The sequence below is a fragment of the Acipenser ruthenus genome, chromosome 11 (assembly GCF_902713425.1).
Source record: "Acipenser ruthenus chromosome 11, fAciRut3.2 maternal haplotype, whole genome shotgun sequence".
Lineage (NCBI taxonomy): Eukaryota > Metazoa > Chordata > Actinopteri > Acipenseriformes > Acipenseridae > Acipenser > Acipenser ruthenus.
This window is the reverse complement of record NC_081199.1, coordinates 2404944-2432675: the sequence shown is the minus strand read 5'-3', so window position 1 is coordinate 2432675 and position 27732 is coordinate 2404944. Positions and strand designations below refer to the sequence as shown.

At 46.9% G+C, this 27732-nt stretch overlaps 2 protein-coding genes across 4 annotated transcripts; both read left to right on the top strand.

The window, feature by feature from the left end:
- The first annotated feature begins 1416 nt into the window (after nucleotides 1-1416).
- LOC117426392 (sodium/glucose cotransporter 1-like) lies at nucleotides 1417-14507 on the top strand. The gene is made up of 15 exons (XM_059032843.1): nucleotides 1417-1612; nucleotides 2904-2975; nucleotides 4581-4685; nucleotides 5718-5777; nucleotides 5888-5992; nucleotides 6936-7041; nucleotides 8592-8672; nucleotides 9001-9221; nucleotides 9854-9989; nucleotides 10517-10624; nucleotides 10903-11053; nucleotides 11700-11868; nucleotides 12051-12266; nucleotides 13093-13198; nucleotides 13693-14507. The coding sequence occupies exons 1-15, from the start codon at nucleotides 1478-1480 to the stop codon at nucleotides 13905-13907; spliced, it is 1986 nt and encodes a 661-aa protein (XP_058888826.1). The 5' UTR covers nucleotides 1417-1477; the 3' UTR covers nucleotides 13908-14507.
- A 1629-nt stretch (nucleotides 14508-16136) lies between these two features.
- On the top strand, nucleotides 16137-27720 carry LOC117426742 (uncharacterized). Of its 3 annotated transcripts, none has more exons than XM_034925281.2 (9): nucleotides 16137-16358; nucleotides 17035-17444; nucleotides 17749-17821; nucleotides 18408-22470; nucleotides 22979-23059; nucleotides 23249-23492; nucleotides 24347-24477; nucleotides 24625-24696; nucleotides 25291-27720. In XM_034925281.2, exons 2-9 carry the CDS (start codon nucleotides 17052-17054, stop codon nucleotides 25553-25555), a joined length of 5322 nt encoding a protein of 1773 aa, XP_034781172.2. In that variant the 5' UTR covers nucleotides 16137-16358; nucleotides 17035-17051; the 3' UTR covers nucleotides 25556-27720. The 3 variants fall into 3 exon arrangements, with proteins under 3 accessions (XP_034781172.2, XP_034781170.2, XP_058888808.1); XM_034925279.2 differs by having other exon boundaries at nucleotides 24344-24477; XM_059032825.1 differs by lacking the exon at nucleotides 16137-16358 and adding an exon at nucleotides 16380-16465 and having other exon boundaries at nucleotides 24344-24477.
- Nucleotides 27721-27732: the final 12 nt, after the last annotated feature.

The window sequence follows — 27732 nt, the reverse complement described above, 5'->3', positions numbered from 1 at the left end:
ATGGCTGAGTATATCCTATATCATATCCAGAAAGCATGGCTGAGTATATCCTATATCATACCCAGAAAGCATGGCTGAGTATATCCTATATCATATCCAGAAAGCCTGGCTGAGTATATCCTATATCATACCCAGAAAGCATGGTCGAGTATATCCTATATCATATCCAGAAAGCCTGGCTGAGTATATCCTATATCATATCCAGAAAGCATGGCTGAGTATATCCTATATCATATCCAGAAAGCATGGCTGAGTATATCCTATATCATATCCAGAAAGCATGGCTGAGTATATCCTATATCATACCCAGAAAGCCTGGCTGAGTATATCCTATATCATATCCAGAAAGCCTGGCTGAGTATATCCTATATCATTTCCAGCAGCAGCTCTAATCATTTACCTGTCCAGTTTTGAAAGCAGAGCTCATCCTGGACTTTGACACCAAACTATTCTTTAAGAGCCTTTATGAAATGCTAAAAGTGAGGAAAGAGCAGGGAGCAGTCATGGACCGACACCCCCTGAACGCAATGAGCCATAGCCTGGCCCCTGACTGAGCATGCTGGGAGAGGACTGTTGGTACATGATGACTGGGGCTTTGTATTACAAGAAAGATCAGACACAGCCAGAGACAGGGTGGGGCGTGACATAAGGAAGTGTGCATGCTGCTGACTGGGCATTCCCCTAGCAGACACAATGTACCCCTCGCTATACCCTTAGCTACGAGTGCTGGCTACTGCTGCATAACCCCAGGTCAAATATGGGGCTAGCTCAGCTCAGTGCAGGTGACTGAGGGATGCCAGGGGGCTCTTAGTAAGTGTGCAGCAGCAGGGAGGATGAGAGGGCTGCTGCTCTGCCCTCCTGATGTGTTAGGAAGGGGTCTGAACTGTGCGGTCATGCGAGGCACATTTGACACATTACTGTCACGTATACATAAACCCAGGCTGGCGCTCCCTTCTGAACCGGAGGCTTTTGCATTGGTATTGTTTTGTGTTTGAGGGTTTTAAAGGCTTGGTACCTTTACCCCAGACTCAGTTTGCAGTTGAACACCCTGCAGCTCTTAAACAATCTTTCTTGGCTTTTTCTTTTTCTGAACAGGTTGTTCCTACAGTACAACTCCCCTTCTGTTTTTCAATCAGGCTGTGTTTTCCAGGCTGTAAAAAAGCCATCGAAAGCACTGCACAATAATGTGTTTCACTGGGCACGAGTGATTTCCAGTGATACGTTCATGAGAGAGAGAGAGAGAGAGAGAGAGAGAGAGAGAGAGAGAGTGAGTGAGTGAGTGAGTACAAAATAAAACAAATTGCTTTGCCACTTTCCTGATCAGTTTATGATTAACCTAAAATCCAAAGACTGAGTTGAACACACCCTGTGTCAGGTTGCTTGATAAAAGCGAGGCGAGAGTGTGGACGCCTCTTTATTTCAGGACAGAATTGGCAGGTTCTTGGACCCACACTTCAAGAAAGACTCCAGCGTCCCAATGAGCGTCACAGCCCGCTATGGAGTCGTCCGGACCGATAATGAAACTGGTTCGGACTACATGGCGGTCAACAATCCAGCCGATATTGCGGTCATCGTGATTTACTTCCTTGTGGTTTTGGCTGTAGGAATCGGGGTGAGTAGGGTTGCGTCTGGAATCGCGGTTATTAGCTGTGAGATTGCTGCTTCTTTTTCACTTTATTGTTTCTGAACATTTTTAAAATGCTTGATCAAATGTTTTCATCAAAAGGGATGCTATTGGAAACATCTGGACTTTAGTTCAGGGTCTCTGAATTGGGCAAAGTAGTTGATTTTCTGTGACTGTGTATGAATGACAAGATCATGCTGATGAGAGTGATGCTGACCAATGGATGAACTTCCATTATCCCAACTAATTAGGATCAGGGGCTGTTCAGATAATCAAATTGTTCAGATAATCGAATTGTTCAGATAATCGAATTGTTCAGATAATTGAATTGTTCAGATAATCGAATTGTTCAGATAATCGAATTGTTCTGATAATCGAATTGTTCAGATAATCGAATTGTTCTGATAATTGAATTGTTCAGATAATCGGATTATGACAGTAATTAATCAAGAAGCCTCCTGAAAAGATGTAACTCACCCCTTTACCTGTAAGTATATAACCTACAGTATTGCACTGTTCTGTAGATGCCAGAAATGAAGTGCTGCTCAGCGCATTTTCTTTGCAATCAGGGCAGAGGAGCACAGCACAAGCAACAAGGTGCTGTTTGGATAACAGAGAGGTTCGGATAATCAAAGTTTTACTGTATTTATAAAATCAAAGGATCGTCTCGATCTGGAATATTGTTATTGGGATTTTGTTGATTTCTCGATTTCTCGATGCAAAATCTCCACAGAAACTGATGTCATCTTTGATGGAGCGCCTTGCAATGCATTTGTATCACTGTCTTTGCACAGTATTGGAAAGAGACTCTCAAACAGGGCTGAGCTCCAGTGTTAGGATCTGGTACTCCTCGGTTACACAACCTTTGATTCAGCTCTGCCCTTGGAATGGGTCGTGTGACAAATCAATGTGATTGAAAGATAAGATTAATATGATTTTATCCTGTGAACTTTTGTGTCCTTTCAAAAGAGCACTGCAGCCTGTAGGACACAGTAACTGCAGTTCCCTTATCACGGTTTACCAGAGTAAAATCACAGCAAAGTGTAATAAAGCACAGTGAAAGCATGGTAAAGCATAGGCAGGCACTGCATAGAATCGCAAGGTATGGTAAAGGCTGTGTATAAACATGGCAAACCAGGGTAAACTAAGGTAAGTGCGTAGAATAACCATGTGAAAATGCATGGTAAGACTGCAAAAATAGCGTGCAGAAATAGCGGGGTAAACGTTTCTAAGGGTTGGCAATTTCCCATTCATGGAGCCCTGCTTGTTTCATCCACAGGCCATGCTGAAGACCAGCCGCGGGACGGTGGGGGGGTTCTTCCTGGCTGGACGAAGCATGGTGTGGTGGCCGGTGAGTGCGTGGAGAAATATCATTCACACAATTTGGTAACTGCGTTTGCGTGTGAAAGCTGCGATGATCTGGAGACGGGTTTTGATGTCAGTAGATAAGAAGGATTTGCCTTACCTGTCCTAATGCCCAGCAGTTTGTAATGTTGTGTACCACGGTTCTGCCTGTGCTAATCACAAGCTCGCTGCCTCCCAACTAAAAGCAGGCTTGAGTTAAAGTTTGATAAGTTAATCATTACATTGTGCTGCTCCTGTACAACATTTAGGCTTAATAATTTCTAGCAGGGTGTTAATTAGCCTTAAAAAAAGGTTTTGAAATACACACGCTCTCCTGCAAATACCACAGCTCAGCATGACATGGTCTTTAAAATGAGAACTTCAGAGTAGCTTGCCCCCTAACCTGGCAATTAGAAACCCTCTCCACAATAAACCTGCATCATCGGGTCTGTGTAAATCTGCAGGGAACCAGAGAGAGTGCTGGGGCAGTGTGGGTGGTTTTGCAGATCACTGCAAATCTTTTGACAATACATTAGGAGGTATTAAATAGCACAGCTTCACAGTAACCAGGCAGCGTCTAGCAGTAATCACCAGTGCTGTAAGACGTTGCCAAGTCATTTCATACCATTTCCTTCTATTACTGAAACTCTAGCCTCCACCAGAACCTAATCAGCCATTACTGGGTAACAGGTAGAATCACACAGGCCATTACCTCATTAATTACTCTGCAACCACGCTCACCATTCTATAAAAGGCAGCCTGTTAGTTGAACTTTATTTAATCCATCGAAACAAGACCTTCTTCAAACGTTCTTTACATACAGCAGACGGAATCAGCGTCTATTAATTGTCCCCTATATGGATGATCATGAAAGCAAACGGCTTCATTGCCACATGTGTGACAGGTGCAATTATACAAGGGCAAGGATTCTCTACCTATTCATTTCAATAGGCTACTGTGTGTAACTTCATAGTCGTGGAGCTAGCTCAGGGTGTTCTGCTCGTCTTGTGTGGGTTCTATAAAGAACCATTCACGTACATTCTATACTGGGTTCCGGGTAAAACTATTAGAGTTCATAGCTGGGGTTCTAATGCTTCTAGAATGAGCCATCCACTACACAGAGACATATTCCTAGCATAGCTCTTCCATTGAAGAACACAATGTTCCCAGATATCTTTTTTTTTTTATTATCAACTAGCAAAAGATACAGAATTTCATTTCTGTATCTTTACAGCCCTTCAATAAAACTGGATCAAGAGGTCGAAGCCTTTTTATTCCCAAGTGTAATGTACATTTTAAGAATCCAGTCAAACCTGTGTTAAAATAATAAGATACAGGCAGAGTGTCGCATCCCCAGTGTGCAAAAGAAATATTTCACAAAAGAAACGATAGACCCTGGAATAGTGGTGCTGCCCTCAGAGAAACTCTCTTAACTGAACTCTGAAGAAGGCACTGCATGTTTGTCAAACAAGATCGATTGGGTGAATGCTGGTGTAAGATTCAGCTAAAGTCATGTCTATTTGAGCAGACAGACGGGCGTCCGTGTTTGTAGAAAGACTGTCGGGCTCACCTCTCCTGTGTTGAAAGCTGCTCTGTTTGTCACTGATTCCAGATCGGAGCCTCTCTGTTTGCCAGCAACATCGGCAGCGGACACTTTGTGGGACTGGCGGGGACGGGAGCAGCCGCTGGGATCGCGATCGGAGGGTTTGAGTGGAACGTGAGTGCTGTGACCTTCAGTGAGCCCAATCAGAGACCAGTATCTCACCAGAGAAAGGGGAATCATATTCATCAGCACACTGCTGACTCACAGCATTCTGGACTATCACACTATAGAAATATAAAACTATTGTGAAAGCGAGGTAAAGCACAGAGGAGCCTGGTGTAAACCATTGTAAAGACATGGAAATACTTCAAGAAAGCTAACAAGTAATGTGTTTAGTAGTCATGGATGACTTTAAAACATGGTTTCATGGTGCAGTGCTGCAAATGTATGCAAATGTCTGTGCCCCACAGCATTCCCCTCTGAATGAGCCTGTCTTTGTGTATCTGTGCCCCACAGCATTCCCCTCTGAATGAGCCTGTCTTTGTGTATCTGTGCCCCACAGCATTCCCCTCTGAATGAGCCTGTCTTTGTGTATCTGTGCCCCACCGTATTCCCCTCTGAATGAGCCTGTCTTTGTGTGTCTGTGCCCCACAGCATTCCCCTCTGAATGAGCCTGTCTTTGTGTGTCTGTGTCCCACAGCATTCCCCTCTGAATGAGCCTGTCTTTGTGTGTCTGTGTCCCACAGCATTCCCCTCTGAATGAGCCTGTCTTTGTGTGTCTGTGTCCCACAGCATTCCCCTCTGAATGAGCCTGTCTTTGTGTATCTGTGCCCCACCGTATTCCCCTCTGAATGAGCCTGTCTTTGTGTGTCTGTGCCCCACAGCATTCCCCTCTGAATGAGCCTGTCTTTGTGTGTCTGTGTCCCACAGCATTCCCCTCTGAATGAGCCTGTCTTTGTGTGTCTGTGCCCCACAGCATTCCCCTCTGAATGAGCCTGTCTTTGTGTGTCTGTGCCCCACAGCATTCCCCTCTGAATGAGCCTGTCTTTGTGTGTCTGTGTCCCACAGCATCCCCCTCTGAATGAGCCTGTCTTTCTGTATCTGTGCCCCACCGTATTCCCCTCTGAATGAGCCTGTCTTTGTGTATCTGTGCCCCACAACATTCCCCTCTGAATGAGCCTGTCTTTGTGTATCTGTGTCCCACAGGCCCTGGTGGCTGTCGTTGTTCTGGGCTGGCTCTTTGTACCGATCTACATCAAAGCCGGGGTAAATATTTCATTCAGCAGGTTAAAAAAAAGTTTTCAAAGTTTTGTAAAAGTTTTTAGGTCCAACAAATGTATGTGTGCGTGTGCGTGTGCGTGTGTGTTGCCCTGCAGGTGGTGACCATGCCAGAGTACCTGAAGAAGAGGTTTGGAGGCCAGAGGATCCGTATCTACCTCTCAGTCCTGTCCCTCATCCTGTACATCTTCACCAAGATCTCTGTGAGTCCTGGACTTCCCTTCAGCTTTCGGGGTTCTGAATCTGTCTAATCAGTGAGCTCGACCAATCAGTAATCCATTAATCAGATCACCCGCTTGGTCTTTATTCGATTATTATTCACGTCATGAATCGGATGACTGTTTAATCAGAGCACATGGCGATGGATTAGTCTCGTAAATCCTGTGCGATACTGAGCTCTAGCAACAATCAGCCTCCATTCCGTAAATTAACATCAATCTCTAAAGCACCAAGGCAGACAGTTGCTTTTGAAAGTGACTTTGATTGTGAGGTGTGATCTAAGTGCAGGCACGTCCTCCCTGGCCGCCTCAGGTTGACACTCGCTTGTTTGCAGACTCTGGTTAATCAGTAGAAGAGACCAAGGATTGCAGTCACGTTGACAGAAAATATTTGCAAGATATGCCTTTTAAATTGAGACTATGAAATACATCACTAGTCGTATTAATAAAGTGTTGCACTCGAGAGCAAGGGTCAATACGTGTGTGTGTGGTAACCTCTCACGCGAGGCTCTCCCGTTCAGTCTCACCTTGTGAATCGGGGTTTATCATTACCAAGGTGGACTCTGATGCGACATTCTAAAGGGACACCCTTTGCTCGCTCGCTTAGGATTTTCTGATAAGGATTAGCGGACATTCAATTAGACATTCTCCGAGGAACATTATCAGCACCGCTGGAAATGCCAACTAGGGGTATTTTGAATGAAAAACACAATTGTTTCATAGAGCTATTGAATCAAACACACCGCAAACACACTGCTGCATTAGCTTAATAAGCCTGGGAAGTCTCATTGAGTGAATAGCGTGCTGTGTGCTTTTTTTGAATCCCCTTTTAGTGACACAGCATTATCACAGTATGTACTCCACGAGTGTACCGTTTTTTTGTGTGAACGGAAACACTGCACATGTTACAAAGGTTCCTCCCTTGCAGGCGGACATGTTCTCCGGAGCCATCTTCATCCAGCAGGCTCTTGGTTTGAATATATACCTTGCTGTGGTGATGCTGCTGGCGATCACAGCTCTCTACACTGTCACAGGTGAGTCTGGAGCAGGTAACAACGCGCAGTAATGCACGGAGCGGTGGAGCCCGGATTCAAGGGGCTGCTATATTATATTATATTATATTCCACATGGTAACTCACTTGGATATTAAATATCACCCTTCTATATCTTTATAACCCACTTTGGACACTCATCATGTGCTGGTCTGACGATGTGGGCGGATATATTGCTAGACAGCCGAGCTCAGCCACTCATGCACAATGAATTAATTGAGCAGAAAGACCTCGCTGCATTTGATAAGAAAATGTTTACAGAAAGCGCTTGAGCGCTTGGTTTTCATGCCATGGTACAGTGGAGGAGACCCGCAGTTCAGTCACGAGACTCATGCTTATTTATTAAAGCTTAGATTACATTATACATATTTTCACACTGCATTCTTTGGCCTCACCTTTCGAGGCACCCCTGCCCATAAATGAGCTTGCTGATAAGTGAAGAGGCTGACTGCAGGGGGGGCAGGATAGCTGCCCTCCCCAGTTAGATGAAGCCAAAAAGCAGGAGGAGGCTGGGGAGGAGGAGGCTGGGGAGGAGGAAGAGGTGAACAGCAGGGACAGAACGCATTGAGGAGAGATATAAATCCCTTCTTTGATGATCATTGGACCTATCGTTTATCGGAAGACCAGTAAGATACTAGCTCTTCCACTGAACAGATGGAAGCTCCTAGAATATGCTTGATGTTTACGTGACTCGATCTAAGGTTAAGTGAGTTCCCTGCCTGAACCACCACTTTGCTTCATTCATTCCCCTGGGGTGATACTCAAAGGAGAAAGTCCACCCTTTCAGCCAGGAGCAATCACTGTTATCTAAACAAAATAAAAGAAGCTATTTCAGTCTTTATCAGGTTACAACCTCCTTGTTGTTATCGTAATAAACTTGATATTGCTGCAAAACACACAGACAATCAACTTTAGTCAGGCGAGAAACTAGAGCCTTGACCCACTGCCAAGTCAAACACACTGCCAAGTCAAACACAGAAACCGACTCCAGTCTTTTGATTCTTTCACAAATCATAAAAGAGGAGGGTTTTAAACGAGGGAAGTTGTTTACCAGGTGAAGTAGTAACATGTAAAACACTAGGAACTTTAAACCAGCAGTTTGATTCTGGAATGACATGATTCTGGAATGACATGATGCTGGAATGACATCATGCTGGAATGACATGATGCTGCAATGACATGATGCTGGAATGACATGATGCTGGAATGACATGATTCTGGAATGACATGATGCTGCAATGACATGATGCTGGAATGACATGATGCTGGAATGACATCATGCTGGAATGACATGATGCTGCAATGACATCACGCTGGAATGACATGAAGCTGGAATGACATGATGCTAGGATGACATCATGCTGGAATGGGCATGTCATCTCACCGACAGAGGGCAGCGTCAGGAAGGGCAGTGTCTCCTCCCACAGCGCCCGTCACCCCGGGGATGACGAGCTTCTTATTCCAGCATGTCTCGTTCCGTGGCTGGGTGAGAGGTGTGATGCTCCTGTGCTGTTCTTTCTCTCTCCTGTCAGGCGGCTTGGCGGCAGTGATTTACACAGACACCCTGCAGACCATCATCATGGTGGTGGGATCCTTCATCCTCATGGGGTTCTGTGAGTCCACACTTCTTCTGTTCCTCTTTTGCTCTTTGCCTTTTGGCCTGAAGTAAGTTTCACGTGTATTTTAAAATGTAGGTTCACTATTTAACGTGAAGCCACATATTTATAATGTGCGCCCCAGTAAGGCCATCATAGTCAGGTCTCCATGCCACCACTTACTCATTGTATCGAATCCATTAATAACTTTAAAGGGGGTTGTGGATCAGTTACCTTGTAAAATTCACTTTTCTTCTAACACTTTAGCGTTTCAGCTGACTTTCATGCAGTCTTGGTCGAGGAAGTTAAGAGTGCCAGGAACTGTTATTTTTTTTATCTCTTCCAGGTTTTAATACGGTCGGAGGGTACGACTCCTTTGTGGAGAAGTACATGAACGCCAAGCCCTCCATCATCACGGAGGTGGGGCTGAACATCAGCGCGGCCTGCTACACCCCCCGCCCCGACTCCTTCCACATCTTCAGGGACCCCATCACAGGAGACCTGCCCTGGCCGGGCCTGGTCTTCGGACTGTCCATCCTGGGGACCTGGTACTGGTGCACTGACCAGGTGAGGGGAGAGCAGGGAGGGGAGGGAGTGGGGGCGTGGGGGGAAGGAACAGGTGAGGGGAGAGCAGGGAGGGGAGAGAGTGGGGGCGCGGGGGGGAAGGAACAGGTGAGGGGAGAGCAGGGAGGGGAGAGAGTGGGGGCGTGGGGGGGAAGGAACAGGTGAGGGGAGAGCAGGGAGGGGAGAGAGTGGGGGCGTGGGGGGGAAGGAACAGGTGAGGGGAGAGCAGGGAGGGGAGAGAGTGGGGGCGTGGTGGGAAGGAACAGGTGAGGGGAGAGCAGGGAGAGAGAGAGAGTGGGGCGTGGGGGGGAAGGAACAGGTGAGGGGTAAGAGGATGATCAAGGGCTGGTGGAGGGGAGAACATGGAAGAAAAGGGAGCAAGGTAGCAGGGGAGGGGAAGAGGCTGGGGAGAGAGCAGGGGTGACGGAGCAGGAGGTGAGCGGTAGTCGGCAACTTTCTCGATATTTCCTGCTGTAAATTTGTGTTCCTTAAAGGGTCTTAAATAAACACGCTGGTGTTGGTGAGAGGATTGCCTTGTTTAAGAAGCTCCCAGTTAAGTTGCCCCCCCCCTCTCTCTCTATCTCTCTCTCTCTCTCTCTCTCTCTCTCTCTCTCTCTCCTCCCCTGTTTCACCAGGTGATTGTGCAGCGGTGCCTCTCTGCTAAAAACATGTCCCATGTGAAGGCTGGCTGCATCCTGTGTGGCTACCTGAAGCTGCTGCCCATGTTCCTCATGGTCTTCCCAGGCATGATGAGCAGGATTCTGTACCCAGGTGAGAGCCTGCTTATGTGTCCGTCCACATGTGCAATACTGCAAACCAGCAGGACTGCAAACAAACCCGGAGCTCTGGTTGTAAAATGAGAGCCATGTCTTTGTTCTGCAGTTTGTTAATTGTTACCCCCCTGCTGACCCTGGCTCACCATTTTAAATGTGTAACCCCAGGGGTGCATCCCATACCTTCCCAAACCCTATTAGAGAATTAGATTTGAAAGAGGCTTCAATTGTACGACTGTAGGATGGGTTCAAGATAGCCTTATAGATGTTAACCATGGTCCACCTGCACAGTAATTTTGCAGTACACACTATGCATTTATCAGGGATTACCATAGTTTTACTGCATGTGTATGCGATTTACCATGCTTGACCATGCTTTGCCATGTATTCACTTTGCTTGCTTTTACCGTGGAATACCGCAGAATAATCACCACCCCAGATTCAGGTGCTTTTGATTTCCAGAAGGCTTGATTTAAAAGGCACAGTTTGACTGATTTTGGTTGCTTATTTTGCTGTTGTTTTCAGATGTGGTGGCATGTGTGACCCCCAGTGAATGTCAAAAATACTGCGGAGCGACGGTGGGCTGCTCCAACATCGCATATCCAAAGCTGGTGGTGGAGCTGATGCCGAATGGTGAGTAACAAGCTGCCCGCCATGCAGAGACCAGTCCAGAGAGCCATGCTGGTCAAGCGCCCTGGGGAAAAGATTCACATCTCAATGGAACCTCGTGATCAAACATAGGTCAGATCTGTTAATAATGAGTACCAGCGAAAGGAACCAAGCTGATTCAGATAAACCCTCAATTCATTATTCAAGCCTGTTAAACGACTTGTTCCTCCCTAGAACTGCATGAATACTTCTGAACCTCCAAACTCAGGGGAGCGTGTGCTCTCTGTGTCGTGTCTCGACAGGTCTGCGGGGGCTGATGCTGTCGGTCATGCTGGCTTCCCTCATGAGCTCCCTGACCTCCATCTTCAACAGCGCCAGCACGCTCTTCACCATGGACATCTACACCAAGATCCGCAAGCAGGCGTCTGAGCAGGAACTCATGCTGGCAGGAAGGTACGCTGTGATCTCACGCTGGCATGAAGGTACGCTGTGATCTCACGCTGGCATGAAGGTGCGCTGTGATCTCACACTGGCATGAAGGTACGCTGTGATCTCACACTGGCATGAAGGTACGCTGTGATCTCACGCTGGCATGAAGGTACGCTGTGATCTCACACTGGCATGAAGGTACGCTGTGATCTCACACTGGCATGAAGGTACGCTGTGATCTCACACTGGCATGAAGGTGCGCTGTGATCTCACGCTGACATGAAGGTACGCTGTGATCTCACGCTGGCATGAAGGTGCGCTGTAATCTCACGCTGGCATGAAGGTGCAGTGTGGGGTCCTCCTCTTAAAGGATTTTCCTTTCACAGGGCTGAGAGTCTCCGGCATGGTTTGTGCGAGACCTGTACAGTACCAATCAAAGCGCATGTTAGGATCAAGCAAATGCAAGTTTAAAGTAAGAATTGTGCACGTCTGACACACGGATCAGGAAGGGTTCTGTGCATTTCACGCATGGTTCCTGTTTCATGGCCCTGCATGTTTTTCTCTTATCATAATCCTTGTGTTTTTTTGTTTGTTATGGGCTACTACCTGAAACCAGCAGGACCCAGCACTTCTGTACATTGGTCATCCAGTTTCCTCCTGTTTTTTGCAGAGTCTTCATCCTGGCTCTGATTGGTGTCAGCATCGCATGGATCCCCATCGTGCAGTCTGCACAGAGCGGACAGCTCTTTGACTACATCCAATCGATCACCAGCTACCTGGGCCCGCCCATCGCCGCTGTCTTCCTATTGGCTATCTTCTGCAAACGAGTCAACGAGCAGGTACGTGGCTGCTTCAGAGGGTTGAGTGAAAGAGAAACATCAGTCTCACCAGTAGTTGTCGGATAAGACTACCATGCAAGATGTTTTAAAAGTGAACACGCTACATGAATAGCTAAGATCCAGTATTCCGTCCTCGCTGGTGTGAGTTCACCCCTGTGCCTGTCCTGCTGATCTGTTTGCAGGGCGCTTTCTATGGGCTGGTCGTGGGGCTGTTGCTAGGACTGGCGCGGATGATCACAGAGTTTGCCTATGGCACGGGCAGCTGTGTGACCCCCAGCCAGTGCCCCAAGATCATCTGCGGCGTCCACTACCTCTACTTCGCACTCATTCTCTTCGGCATCTCCTGCATCATCATCCTGGGGGTGTCCCTGATGACCACGCCCATCGAGGACAAACATGTGAGCAACCGGGCTGCCTGCAGGGGTCCAACCCCACAGCTGCAGTCAAAGACATTGACATCTGACATCAAATTCACAAGCCGTTCAGAAAACAAACACATTGACATCTGACATCAAATACACAAGCCGTTCAGAAAAAAAACACATTGACATCTGACATCAAATACACAAGCCGTTCAGAAAAAAAACACATTGACATCTGACATCAAATTCACAAGCCGTTCAGAAAACAAACACATTGACACCTGATATCAAATACACAAGCCGTTCAGAAAAAAAACACATTGACATCTGACATCAAATACACAAGCCGTTCAGAAAAAAAACACATTGACATCTGACATCAAATTCACAAGCCGTTCAGAAAACAAACACATTGACACCTGATATCAAATACACAAGCCGTTCAGAAAAAAAACACATTGACATCTGACATCAAATACACAAGCCGTTCAGAAAAAAAACACATTGACATCTGACATCAAATACACAAGCCGTTCAGAAAAAAAACACATTGACATCTGACATCAAATTCACAAGCCGTTCAGAAAACAAACACATTGACACCTGATATCAAATACACAAGCCGTTCAGAAAAAAAACACATTGACATCTGACATCAAATTCACAAGCCGTTCAGAAAATAAAGCATAATAATATTATCTGAAGCTCTGTGATGCAAATGCTCTAATAACTGTTATTCGTTGTCAGTGATGCTCAGACGCTCCTCTCTGTGTTCTCTAAATGGATCTGTAAACCCCATGTTGGGTTGTTCCTGTTGCATGCTTTTGAAAGCGTTCCTCCCTGTCCCCTCTGTCCCTTGCAGCTGTACCGGCTGTGCTGGAGTCTGCGCAACTCCACCGAGGAGAGGATTGATCTGGAATCTGACAACTGGACAAGCCCCGAGGAGGAGCCCCCCAGCGAGGACCCCGGTAACCAAGAGCGCCTTCCTTACTCTGCCCTCGTCTTTATTTTCATTTGTGTTGAACCTTTGGGGAAAGAAATTATCTGTTTAATTGTTGTAGTTGATGCAACTTGTATAATGTTCAATAGTTATTGCATTGCTGTCTGAAAAGTAAGCCTTTGCAGTCTCTTGCTCATGTGTTGAAATGAGCTGCTGTTTTTTCAGTACCATATACATTATTGTTGGAGAACATGGGCTGTCTTCACAAAGCTTTAGCGCACACTCGGGTTTGTTTAAAGTCTGTCTTGATATTCACGAGACTGAACAGTTTCCTGATTAACATAAATCGCTTGATGATTTTACAAAACTACATTTCAAGTCCTCTTCAGCCCAGGTGCTGCGGTTCTCCTTTTGTAACGTTAATACGTAAGCTTTTGAAAATATGTCCCCGTCTGGAAAGCAGTCAGTCCAGGCAGCAGCCACACTCACAGTGCATTTCCTCGCTCCCTGTTTTAATTCCAGAACCCCCTCAGGAGGTGGGCTGCTTTCGCAAGGCCTATAACTGGTTCTGCGGGTTCGAGCAGAAGTCAGCTCTGCGGCTCAGCCCCGAGGAGCAGGAGGCGCTGGACAAGAAACTGACCGACACCTCGGAGCACCCTCTCTGGAAGAACGTGGTCAACGCCAACGCCATCATCCTGCTGGCCGTGGCAGTCTTCTTACACGGCTTCTTCGGATAAGCGGCAGCGCTGTGAAGAGACCTCGTCTCCGTTCTGACAGCCAGGTCTCGCTGTGCTGTTACTGCAACAGGGCTGTGAGCAACCTGCTGTAGACGAGCACGCTTGGACCTGTCCCTTTTTAATTCAAAATCGATTCTACAGAAGCAAAACAAATGTATATAGAATGGGGTCATTTTTATTTTTTCTATATTTTCCCCCTGTATTAAGTGTTTCCCCCCCTATGATTCCCCTGACTGAGTAAATGTCTTGCTGTTTTCATGCTACCTTTAAACACCTTACAAAACGATGCATGTAACCCAAAGTGGCAAATCACTGTACTGTACAGCAACCCTTTCATGCACATGCTACCTCAAATAACATTACAAGATGTACTTCAGAGTTCCTTCTGCACACAACATCCTGGAGCATTTCAGTGCGATTCCTATAGCAAAGCTGCATATCCTAGTGATCATAGTAGCACACTAGAATTCCCTAGTGTGATTGCTAACAATCTGCCTTTAATATAAAACCCAATCTGTTCTTAATAAATCCAATTCATTCATAGGAGGAGTCTGTGAGCCTCCCACCTCGCACCAGTGTAACAGAAACCCCACAAGTGTCGCACACAATGAAGAAAACGCATGTGTTTACACAGCCTGCTGTTTTACATGCAGATCCGGTGTAAGTGAATAATAAACTTCCTTGCTCCTGGTTTATTCAGTCTTTGTTTTTATGAGTCATGTTGTCATGGTTAATAACAAATATTTACACAGCCTTTAGACTTCATTTCCTCAGCCGCAACAGAGCATGACCAAACTCCAGGTGAGCAAAACACCTCAGCAATGTAGCGCCATCTAGAGTCAAACACTGCTTACTGCATTGATCAGAATACAGTGGAGGCACACGTCCAGTAACTGCATTCAATTCCATTTGGCACGAAGGTCAAAGTGGTGCAGGGGGTCAAATTCACGACATAATAAAGTCGATGTATTCAGGAAACAAGTGCGGAATAAAATTTGGCAACAAAAGAACAGAATTCTTCACACAGGAGCGTGGAGTGAAGCAGGGCTGCAGCGCTGTTCAACAGCTATATCAACGACGTTGGAACAGTCTACAGTCCCTGGACTCACTTTACAGGACAAAGAAATGAAATTCCTGCTCTACGCAGATGACCTGGTCCTGCTGTCCTCCACAGAGCAGGGGCTGCAGCAGAGCGTGGCACTGTTAGAGCAGTACTGTCACACCTGCTATCCAGCCCATTGTACTGTATGGAAGTGAAGTGTGGGGTCCAGTCAGTCAACAAGATTATATCAAATGGGATAAACATCCAGTAGAAACCCTGCATGCTGAATTCTGTAAAAGCATATTACAGGTACAGCAGAAAACACCAAACCATGCATGCAGGGCTGAATTAGGCAGCTACCCACTGCTCACCGGCATGCAAAAAAGAGCACTCAAATTCTGCATGCATCTAAACAGAAGTGAGCCAGACTCCCTCCAGTACAAGACCCTGCAAACCCAAGAGCTCAGCCCAGAAAAGAGTCTCCTCAGCCAGCTGGTCCTGAAGCTCACTCCACTAACCCGCACTAACACTGACCAGCTTCAGGACAGCTCTGCTAAAGCACTGCCAATCAGAGTCAACCGAACTGTAACACAAATCAAAAACTCCTATCTGGAACATTAGGACAAAACCCCAAAATAAACTGGATTGCTAAATATGTTTATAATGTGTATCTTTACTTTGTAAATGCTTTGGCAATACTGCTGATGTTAGTCATGCAAATAAAGCTGTCCTGTGGTTTATAGAAACGACTGTTTTCAGCCACTTCCTGTGGTGTGACACTCTCTGAAGATCTTTTTTTTTCAAAATAACGTAAAAACAAAATACCCGAATCCACCAGCTTAAACCACATCAACAACGTCAATAAATACCCATGAAATCGCCTCTATGTAAATGGTTGAATTAGTCTTATCGATTATTTAACAATGTGTCCCGGTTTTGAAAATCTGCTCACCCTAACTACTGCACATGCAAGTAACGACTTAATAATGAATGCATGCACGCGTTTAGTAAGTAACATGTTGGTCTATGATGTCACTCACGTGACTTTACACCTTCACGGCTCGCCGTGCAAAGCAATCACCTGCGCTCAAAAACAAACTTTTTTTTTTGCCAAAACGTGTCAGATGGTCTGTCACGTGTTGATGACCGAAATTACGTATCCATTGCTTCTGTCTAAGTATTGGGTGCTAAAGAGCCGCTGAGCCAATCGGTTCCCTGCCTGCGTCCGCGTGGCGGAGTAGTGAGGTTTGTGCCGGAAGCTGTGGATGTAACGATTCTCTGTGTGTTCCTGGGTTCAGCTACAGTGTAGTCAGGATGGGGCGGAAAATGTAGCGCGGATTGGAGCAGAGCGAACCGTGCCGTGCTGAGCTGAGCGCGAGTAGCGCGGGTGAGAAGCAGTTTTGGAAGAGGTAAGTGGGGGGCTGCATCATTTTCTTACAGAAGTCACACAGACCCGTGGTATTGGATTTGAACTGTGCACCGCTGATCAGAATATAAGACGGTGTTTTCCGCAATGGTTGGTATGAAAGATAAGCAGTTTTCTTCTGTCTGTTGCGCTAAGGGTGTGTGTGTTTTGTATGCGCTTGTTCCCTTTATTTTCACTGCAATAGTACATAGTCTCTGTAGTGTTTGAATACAAAACGACAGACCTGTACTTCATTAATCTGCATTTCAACCTGTAGCCCTGGACCTAAACACAGTGTTTGTTTAAATTATATACTAATTCTTAACAACGGGGGGGAAAAAATAGTTCATTTGAATTGTACTTCCGGAGCAAATTTATGGTCTGGTCGAGCGGTTTAAGTAATTTTATTTTCATTTGAAAGCTAGGCTGAAGCATGTCGTGCTGCGCGTTATTAAAGAGAAGACGCGCAGGTGAGAACACTGCGTGATACCCGTCTCCTTCAAAGAGGCGCCGTGTCGACAGCGGACAGTAACCCAATTCAACGAAGTAGCTATTAAACAACAGCACCCTGTGCAGAGTGAGGAGATTGGCCCTACCCTGGGGCTACAGCCTGGTTAAATGGTTCTGTGGATCAGTAGGACACAGGTGGTCTGACGCTGTCTGGTCAATCTTTTTTGCAGGGCTGCACCGTCAGGTCATGATGCTGTCGACGGTCACTGCCGATCTGGAGAGCGCTCAGCGGTTATCTTTAGGATCCGATTCCCCTGCCCTCTCCGACCTGCCCCAGGATGTATATGCTGAGCTGCAGCACAGGGAAGCACCTCTAACCCCTGACAGACCTGCTGGGGCAGCTGGGGGTGTTGAATCCAGCCTGCCAGAGCCCCAGGGCTGCTTCGAGGGGGCGTCGGCCAGTTCCCCTGCTTTGAAGTGCGAGGTGTCCCAAGACGAAACTGGTGAAATGCACGCCGAGGTGAACTGCAAAGAACTGGGCTCTGTTGCAACTGGTGAAGGCGATGGGGAAGGAGGAGTGAGAACAGACCGCAGGACTGAGCTGCCTTTGAGTCCCATGCAAGGGGACGCCGTGAATCCGGTGAGGAACAGGGGGTGTGGATCTTTTGGAATCTTGCTTCACAACGTGAGAGAAAGTTAACAGCAGTAATTTGAAAAAAAAAAAAAAAAGTCTTTTAAGTAGTCTGCATACCATTTTCAAACGTATTTTAGTAAGATCTCTTTCTGTGAAGTTTCATTTAACAGATTCACGTGGGGAAGGTTCAGAACTGTCTGGTTTTGAGTGAATTAAGAACCGTTCTGCAGTTCAGTGGCACATTTTCAGGGAAACCTCATTATCCAGGTTAGTTTTTAATGAAGTTGTGTGGTTTTTTGTTTTATTTCAGGCACAGGCAAATGAAATCACAGTCGCAGAGTGCAGCGCTGCAGAAAAGGCACGGTCCATTGACCTTGAAGCAGGTAGGTTTTCCTCAGCATTGGCATGTGAAAGTCTTAATCCCCCAGTGTGGGGACAACAAGGACGTGTGGGTACTGTTTAGTGAAGGAAAGTCTCCCGCTTAGTGGTCTGTGTTTTTTATCAGATAAAATGTAATCGCATCCGCATCCATACTGTTAATTCTCCATTGCAAACATATTCCTGATTTACTTTCTACCAAGAACAAGCTGTCAGGTGAAAGACATTGAGAAGTCAAATTGGTTTGCTGTCCTGCCTAAATTCTAGTGTGGAGGATTTAAAATGTGTGTACTGTGAAGCTGTGTATTAAAGAGTGATTTAATGAAAACATTTAATTGAATTGGAGGCTGCTAATAATGGGATGCACCAACAGATGCACACAGGAGCAGGGATGGATATATGACTCCTAATGCGTAGTTTCACCCATTCCAGGTTTTACTACGTCTTTCCTTATTAAACTCCTAGTAAAACCAGGAATGGACCAAACTGCTATGCAGTGGGAGTCTTATTTCCATCCCTGAGGAGGCTGTTCAGGCCAAGAAGAGTTACCTTTCTCTCCACTCTTTCCTCCTCATTCCTTTTTCATTTTAGACATTACAGACATGGATGTTGATGCTGGACGTGCTGAAGGGTTGGAAGCGAGTGCAGCGGGGACCTGCGGGAGAGAACTGACCGAATCAGAGAGCTCATGTTCCCCAATAAAGAAATCTGAAGTGCCGGAAGCCAAAAACAAAACAGGCCTGGTCACGGCTGATTCAAACGATGCTGTATCTGCAGCAGTTTGGGCCCTTGAAGTAGTTTCCATGGAAACAAAGACTCAGAACTCCCCTTGCATCGGTGATGGAAATGGGGAACCTAACACAAACAATAATAGTGCTGATAATCATCCCTGTGGAGGGTCTGCACATGAAGCTGGTGAACCTCTGCCCTGCGGTAACCTCTTAGAGAACAAGCTTTCACAAGCAGAGCTTAAAGATGTGTCTGTTGCAAAGGTGGAGAGTCCAGGACAAAATGTTGAAACTGCCCAGAGTACTGGGGTAGGACGGGATCTAATGGATAACCACTGGGTGCACTCCAGGTTCGACGAACTCGCACCTTACATCAGGCCGCACGATGAAGATGAGATCTTGGGCGTCTGCGCTGAGAACGAATTCGTGCTCGGAGTCGATTGCAGCCGTTCGGAACAGAAGGACGCTGAGGATTCTGTCTGTGGAGAAGGGGAAGAAAGGCTCCCAGCTGAACTCTCCTCCGAAAGTCAGTCGGAAGTGATTTCGGAAGCAGAACCAGTGGCGGGTCTCCCGGGTGAGGGATGCGATGTTCCTGTCCTGACCCGTTCAGAAGTGCACCAGGCAGAGCGTGCCGTGCCTTGTGAGTGTGTGACTCGGATCCAGGAGGGGGGCTCTGCAAAGGGCAGCACCCCGTGTTCCGCAGGGCTCGGCAGCCCGGCACATGTGCACTGTGGCTCTGACCGCAATTATTGTTCACAATGCAATAGGAATATCGAGGTGCCTGCTGACTGTAAAATCGCAAGCAGCGTCCCAGCGAAACACCTGAATAAAAGTGGCTGCTGTCCCCTGGGTTACAATGTGCCAGCTGGAGCTCCTTTGGTAACCACCAGGGGCCAGAGTGTGACGCCTCAGGCTTGTGATGCACTGGAAACCGAGAGCCAGGGTGCAGCTCAGACTCCGGAAAGCGATTTCTCTGTGCGGTTATCGGGGGAGGAAGATCCTGTGGAGCTGCTGCAAGGTGAAACGGACCTCTCCAGGCAGGCAGCTCATGGCGAACAGGCCCTAACTGTTCAGAAGTGTGAAGTGCGATTGGAAAACAATGAAGCGACTTCGGTAGCAAAGCAAAAGACTAAAGACGTGCTGCACCCAGAAGATAAGCTGGAGCAGAGGGCATCCTCTGAAGCTGCCGCAGATATTGGGACAATGGTTTCAGCAGACCGAACTGGAAGTACTGGCACGCTCGGGGAAAGAGACCCCGATAGGGGGACGGAGTCTGGGGGAGACGGAGTGAAGCTTGGGGTTTCAGAGTGTCGGACGGATCGCGGATCCCAGTTAAACTCTGAAGGTGAAAAAGACACTCTAGGTACCCCTGCATCTTCAATAGGAAATCCATCGGCACTCGAAAACAGGTCAGCCACTGATATAACTCTGCACGGTGCAGGAGCAGCGGCTGTTGCTGATGGTGCTGGAGTGAACGGCTTGTGTGGGACGTTGGAGCAGGAAAAGCCGAGCAGTCTGATTGATGTGGAAAGACCTTTAACAGAATCTGAAAGTGGACAAGTTTCGGGAAGCGTTGAGATCCCACTGCAACCCAGGGAAGGTTGCAAAACAGCTGCCGTTAGTGACGGCACTACAGAAAGCGTGTGTGGAGCTGCTGAGCTGGAGTCGGGAGGTCGGAGTACTTTGAATGATAAGGACAAATCTGTAAAAGAAACCGAAGGCATTGAGACAAGCTGGCAGCCCAGTGAGGATTGCAGGCTGCCCTGTGAAGGTGAACTGGACTGCATCGAAACATCACAAAGCCAAGGTAGCTGTAAAGCAATTCCGAACTGTCATGCAGAAGAATCCGAAATCCACGAGGATCCAGTGGACCCTGCCACTCCTTTACAAACCGGTTGTGATGTTTCCGGAGACTGGGAAAGATCTAGTGCAGAAAGTTCAGAACCACGTGAGAATCGATTGGACCCCCCTGGTCATTTCAGAACTGGTTGTGATGATGAGGCCACACCTGAAAAACGGCAGCCTTGCAAAGGAGCAGAAGAAGATGCTGAAAGACTGCGTGCCTCCGATGAAGAATTGGACTGCACCGAAGGGCGTTCAGACAGCCAAGGCAAAAACCTGACCTCAATAGACAAGGTGGAAGCTTCAGCTGAGGGTGGGGCTGCATTAAAAAACAGCCTGGTTATTAAACAGCAACCTGCTGACCCGGAAACAGTCAGCTCTGAACTTGGTGGCAGGAGCGAGGAGATTGCAGAGGTTCCATTGGAAAGAATGGAGCACCAGCCAGCTGTGTGCAACAAGAGCACCTCCCCCCTGCATGCAGCAAGCAGTGTGGCATGCAGCCAGAGCAACCAGGCTTTGCTTGTGGAGCTTGTGGAAGAAACGAGCCTCTCTGAAGGGGAGAGAACCACAGAGTGCACTTTGCAAGACCCCAGTGCTCCCCACACTTCTGAGTGCTGTAATCAAAAACATACATCTCCAACTGAAATTGACAACAGCTCAAAAACAAGCAGCTGTGACCCGCCTTGCACAAGCCACACACACAGTGTTCCCGTTGAGCCAGGAAAAGCACCCGTTGGGAAGTGCGCTGCGGTTGAAGGGGAGTTCGGAAAGCCGCCTAGAAAGAAGAGGGTAGTGGAGTTACGGAAACAGCCAGAAAGGAGTTGCAAGGCAGGGACCAAGGTGCCAGAGCTATTGCAGGATCTGAGAAGAATGAGGGATTCAAACGCTCAAGTGTTTATCAGGACCCAGGTAGTGAACATTGCAGAGCTAGGCCATGGGACTAGTGAAACCATGAACCACGCAGTTCATAGCGGCGCAGTTCTGAATGCAAACCTGCCCAAGGAGGAAAGGACTTTCCCTTCTCTAAGAAACGAGACGTCCAAGCCACACAAGCCTTGCCTTAATGTGCTGCGCAGTGTAAAGTGTCAGAAAAATATCCAGGAACCCCTGCTGTTGAAGTTATCGAACGTGGCCAGTAGCCTGGTGCCGGTTAGGAGTCCTCAAAAGTTCAGACCTTTTTATAGGTCGTCCAAAGCCTTGCCGTACAGATTAGAGAGGGGGCTGAAAGCCGGAGCAGCTGACGTCTCTGTGTGCATGAAGACAAAATTAAAACCTTACTGGTACAACAGTTTTTGTTGCAGGCTTCCCCATTTAAAGGGCCACTCTTTGAAGAATGTAACATTTCAGTCTCTTGCACTTTCCTGCAATGCAGACCTATCCAAGGTTTCCTTGTACCGAACGGATCGCTGGAAACCCTCGGTGACCTTTACTACCCCCGTCTTTCCAGTTTCTTTCCATGTTAGATTGGGGTCCATGTCGTCTTTACCGTCTGGTGATGATGATGATGATGATGATAAGAAGTCTTGTTCTTCAAAACTCATGTTGCATGAAGCATCTATCCAGCCTCCTTCATCTTCCTCCTCCTCTCTCTCTTCAGCATGGACTTGTTCCTCCTTCTCTCCAGATGTTTCCGCAGGTTACCGCAGCGTTGTCCAGAACACCACGCTCACAGGCTTCAGTGGTGAATTGCACCCCGTTGTGTTTACATGCTCTGGGAGCAGCGAGCCCCGCTGCCGAAGCTGCTGTTTCAGTGAATGCCAGGAGCTTGTGTGCCGGACGGCCTCCTCTTCCTCCTCTCCGTTCTCCAGGTTCGGGCTGCACACTGTTTTAGCCCTTTCCTCTCCGGCTTGTTATCGGGTCTGGACTCGCCGGCGCTGCCTGGGCAGCAGGGTCCCTGCGGTCCAGAAGAGGTTCCTGTCCCAGTTTGAGGAGGGGCTGAAGGTGTCTTCCTCGACCCTGAAGGAGAACCTCTTTCCCTCGTTGCACTACTCTCTGGGAAGGATCGTGGCAGCCTGGAGCAGTCGTGGGCCAGCGGCCTGCCTGCCTGACTTCACTACCTTCTCCTGCCTCGCCACGGATCACAGGTACAAAAACGAACAAACGTCAACTGGAAGTGCTCTGATACAAAAAGAAGTATGCATGTTTTGCGAACATACAATAGACTAATAATCTACTATAATCCTCTGCTAATATAAACTCTGGTTGTCTGAAATGAGCTGTAACCTGAAACGTGCCATCATAATGAAACACAGTCCTGTCGGATTGCAGAAACCACATTTCAATATCACAGTTCTGTGATGAGTGCGCAAAACATTTCTATCAGTCTCTGTCCCTTTTCATTCAAAGGGTTACTGCTGATTCTGGATTCAATTGAAGTATCAAAACACAGAACAGACAAGACTGATCCAAAATAAATGTGCAGTGTTAAACATTGTTAGTTTCAGTACCGTTTTAACTCATGTGATCTGTTTTAGCACTGCAGACTGGTAGAAATGTAGCTAAAACAAAAAAAGCTTTGCAAAGTGAGCATTGGGGGAGAAAAAAGAGCTATTTCAGTGTGTGGTTTTTTTTCATGTGTATTCTCAATTGCAGCTATGCAAGGCAGTTGCTGCAGTGCTTTGTAGCCAGCTCGTTTGCTGAAGACCGTGCAGCCGCAGGTGTTGCTAATGAAAGGTAAGGGATTGCATGCTTCACTGCCTGGGGAATAGCTGAGGTTTGTCCCACGCTGAAAATATCCACGCATTCCGCCTCCTTCAAGGAGTGCCTATAGAAACTAGCGGGAATGCTGTTAAACACAGCTTGACCCCCGTGTGTAGAAGCACAGTAAGCCACAGTACAGTCAGTCTCCTGTTTCCATTGCAGTGACCTCAATCAACCGGACTGCACTTTACAGAGAGAGCCATGCCTGATGCCGTTGTCGCCTGTGTCTGACCGACTGGTCTTTGCACTTCTCGACCAGACTGCTGCACAGATCAGACCAAAGTCCCTCGTGGCCTGGTCCAGCCTGCCGGCAGCCTCCTGTATGGAATGTCGTGCGAGTGACTCCGCCCAGCGCTCCGCAGCACTGCCTGACATCCTGGGTGTGAGCTATCCAGAGATGAAAGAGGTAGGCACTCGTAACCACAGAGCTCTTCTTGAGAACGGGGGAAGACCTAATGCTGGATCACCATGTATTAAACATTCAAACCCTCCGTGTGTGTGTGTGACCAGTCGCTTATCTAATCTAATATGCGTTTTCCGTTAAGAAGTGGACTTGACTTGGTCTCATCACATACATTTTAATGCACAGTGACGTGCAAGGTATCCATGTACTATAAACGATGACACTAATACATGAAGAAAGTGTGTCGTCTTCATAACTAGTACGTTTTCTGTTAAATGTTAAGGGTCATTTCAGCTCAAGTGGACCCAGTTTTGCATAAGCAGGTAGGTGTGTGCATGCGAGCGAAGACTCTGTAACCCATACAGCCCTACATGGGGGGGGGGGGGGGCTTTACCTTTGTTCCCCCCCCCCCCTCATGTGAAATAAGCCGTTTCTTTTGTGGTGTGGACGGCCCCAGAGATCACTGGAACGCGTTGTAAATGTCATGCAGGGGGTCTCTTTGTTTGAACTGGTGCCACAGTTGTGATTCTTTTGTTCATCTGTAGTATAGAGTAGATTTTTTATTATCTTTTTGTTTGTTACAGCAGTTTGTCATTGACATGAGACGCATGCAGTACCTTCGTATAGACGAAAACAAGTGTGTGGAGGTACTGTTGCAGCGCTCGCTGGTTTGCTGTGCGTCGCTGCCCGTGTTTCGCGCACTCGTGTCGTGTGTTTCCTCGCTGGTTTGCTGTGCGTCGCTGCCTGTGTTTCGCGCACTCGTGTCGTGTGTTTCCTCGCTGGTTTGCTGTGCGTCGCTGCCCGTGTTTCGCGCACTCATGTGTCATGTGTTTCATCAACCCCCCCCCCGACAGCAGAGTGTTCTTGAGAAGAGTCTGGTGAGCGAGCCGGGGCTGAGGACGAAGAGGGTTTCCCAAATCCGCATTCGGAAAACCGTCCCCAAACCGGACAACAATCTAACCCCTATGGGGCTACCGAAACCAAAGAGGTGAGCTTACCAGGAGCATGATAGTGTGTGTGTGTGGGGCTAACTAAAAAACAGCTAACTGGTCTAGGTCTTATATAAGGCACATTCAAGTCTATTTCTGTCCTCGTAGCCACTCCGTGAATTCACCACCTTTTTGTTTTTCTTCAGATTAAAGAAGAAGGAATTCAGCTTGGAGGAGATCTACACCAACAAAAACTACAAGTCTCCGCCTTCCAACAGGTCTTGTTATCTCCCTGGAAACTTAGCCCTTCCTAATTCCCACATCCTGTTTGTCAGGACCTTCCTGCTTGTTTAATAATATTGTACAGCCAAGACCCATGCTACCCCGATCACATGTGTGCTGGTGGTATTGGCAGGAATACACTGTTCTGCTTTCTGGTCGTTTAGAAGATCCTGCTATCTACAGATCCTCTTTCTTTTTAGTTTTCTTTTTTTCTTTCTATCTTGTCATTAAATGAATTGTATTCCTTATATTAGCCTGCAACCTTTTACAGTCAGTCTCAAGTAGTGCTGCGTGAACCGATTGTTCGAATCAAGATCTCCTCACGTGAGGGCCGTTTACCATTGGGCTGATTTCCCATTCCTAGTGAAGAAACAGCTGCTTGGGTTTGAGCTTGTGGATCGCTGCTCTCCACGGAGTGTAAGAAAAGCAGCAATCGTCACAAACCCAGGCAGCCGCTTCTTCACTGGCTTCACTTGGATTGGTAAATCAGCCCGATCAATGCCCACGACCCTCACCTGATTGTCAGCAGCTGATTTCTGCTCAACCCCAGTAATCGACTCTAGTCTCAAGCTTCGTCTTCTTCTGTGCAGGAGCCTGGAAACCATCTTCGAGGAGCCGAAGGAGAAGAACGGCGCGCTGGTGTGCATCGGGCAGCAGAAGCGCAAGCGGGTCCTGGAGTTCCAGGACTTCACCGTGCCCCGCAAGCGACGCGCCAGGACCGGGGTGAAGCTGAAGAGCAGCCGCACGCGGGGCAGGAAGGCAGCGAAGCAGGGCTGTGCGGAGCTGGACGTGCTGCTCATCGAGAAGCTGAGCGCGCTGGAGCACTTCTTCAACACCGAGCACATCACCATCTGAGCCCTGTGCGGAGCTGCGGCACAGAGATCTGAGCCCTGTGCGGAGCTGCGCCACAGAGATCTGAGCCCTGTGCGGAGCTGCGGCACAGAGATCTGAGCCCTGTGCGGAGCTGCGCCGCAGAGATATCTGAGCCCTGTGCGGAGCTGCGGCACAGAGATCCGAGCTGCTGTTTAAAATCACTGGCTTCACTAATCCCATCTTGATTCCTGCTTTTCTTCTTCTCTGCCTCCAGTGTCTCCACACTCCTGTATGAGTGGCTCCAATTCCTGGTGGGACTTCAGTATTTATTTCCAAACCTGCACTGCTTTCCAGTACAAGTGGATAAACCGCGCTGTCCCCCTGCCTCTTGAGACAGCACGCTGTTTTGTTTTGGACCTAGGATGAAACGAAACCATGGTGGAGCAGTGGTAAGAGCAGCCACTGCTCTGTGTAACTGTGTGCTGAATCGGGCACTTCCGCAGCGTGAAGTTATAACTGCAGTATTATTTTTGACTCTCTTATTATTAAAACAGGGGAGGGAAAGACATGCGCCTGCGTGCACTGGATTTATTAAAACACCTGTCGTGAACCGAGCACTTTTCCAAACTAAAAAGCAACAGCAAGGATCGGGTTCTCATTCTCCCATCAAAATGTTTTTTCTTTCTATCGTACTTTGTTACTGTAACGTCTGTTCCATTTGCACCTTCCAAACAAAATAACGCGCTGCGATATTCAGTCTTGCCAAAGTAATGGGAAACAGTGATGTAAATCTGAGTGTAGCTCTTTCTCAAAGTACCGTACACGTTGTTAGATCACTTTTAAAGAAACACGACTTTTCTTCACATTTCCTTTCACCTGTACGCTTATCTACAGTAGGGTGTCGTCAGAACTACAGTATTTTTAGAAGAGTCACTATCAAAAAATAATTCTTGCTGTGTTTTATAATAAAGAAAAATAATTGCATTTGTTAGCATCGAAATGTAAAATGCAAATGTAGCAACTAGCTTCCTTGGTATTATTTATTCATCCTTTTTTTTTTTTTTTTTCTAATATTTCTTGGGGAGAAAAAGACTGTAGCCTAACATTACCTCATGTAGTTAGTTTACAAATATTTAGATCTCATTAGCCAGTTCTATCAGCCAAACGATGGATTCCGTTCAGTTGTCGAATGTGAACAGTAAGGGGTTAATGCACAAACACAAGCTGATTTTTAAAAAAATCTTTCTCTAAAACGCTAGTTCCTCTTCAGAAAAATCTAAATTGCCCCAAATTTGTGTTTTTTAAAAAAGGGAAATATGAACAAAAAAAACCATAGCCTGACGGTAAAAAAATAAATGAAACCGCAGCAGCTCCATTCCATGCTCTCAGATAAAAACGCTGCTGTGTGACGTGTTTGACTTGGGTAGCGTTCTGACGCGTGTGCCACTGGAAATGCAACAGAAATGGGCTCCTGCACAGGGACGGACACGGATCACCAGCACTTCTTATGAGCAGTTCAGTGGAGATTGTGGTCTCTCCGATTTTAAATTTAAGAGAGAACAACTTCTGAAGTTGATGTGCTTTTACACATTGAAAATCTAGATTAACATGGAATGAAGAAGGACTGTTGATCATGCGTTTTTATATGCTTTTCCTGTTTCACATCCCCTATTGGTTCAGGTCATTTACTTTTATTAAATAAAACCAAAAAGAAAAAAGCCAATTCCATTCTCCCAATATTTTTTATTTTAACTTTCCCCCCTCCATATCAAACAGAACTTTGCATTTGCGGGAGTACTTGCCTCCAGTCCCCTGCGGATTTCATTTTTAGGTAGTGGATTCATTTGTTTGCTGTCCTGGTTTTTGAAGAAATACGTTGGCTTGGCAATTGATGTACGTATTAGCTGGTAAATTTTATAAAGCATTGTCTAAGTGTGAATGCAGCACACAGAAAATATCCATGTATGTTTTATCATACACTGTATTACACTGGGGTTTGGTGAATCGTCTCTCTCGCTCGCTCGGTGTGTGTGTGTGTGTGCGTGTGTATAATATATATATATGAAGCTTCACATTTCATAATCTTTTTTCTTTGTATGATCAGGAACAGCATGCCTGTTACAAAAACACTACAGTTTACTATTAATCATTGTGACCTTTTTTTTGTTTTGTTTTTATTTATAAAATAAAGTGACATTTGTTTTAAACGGAGTTGCCTT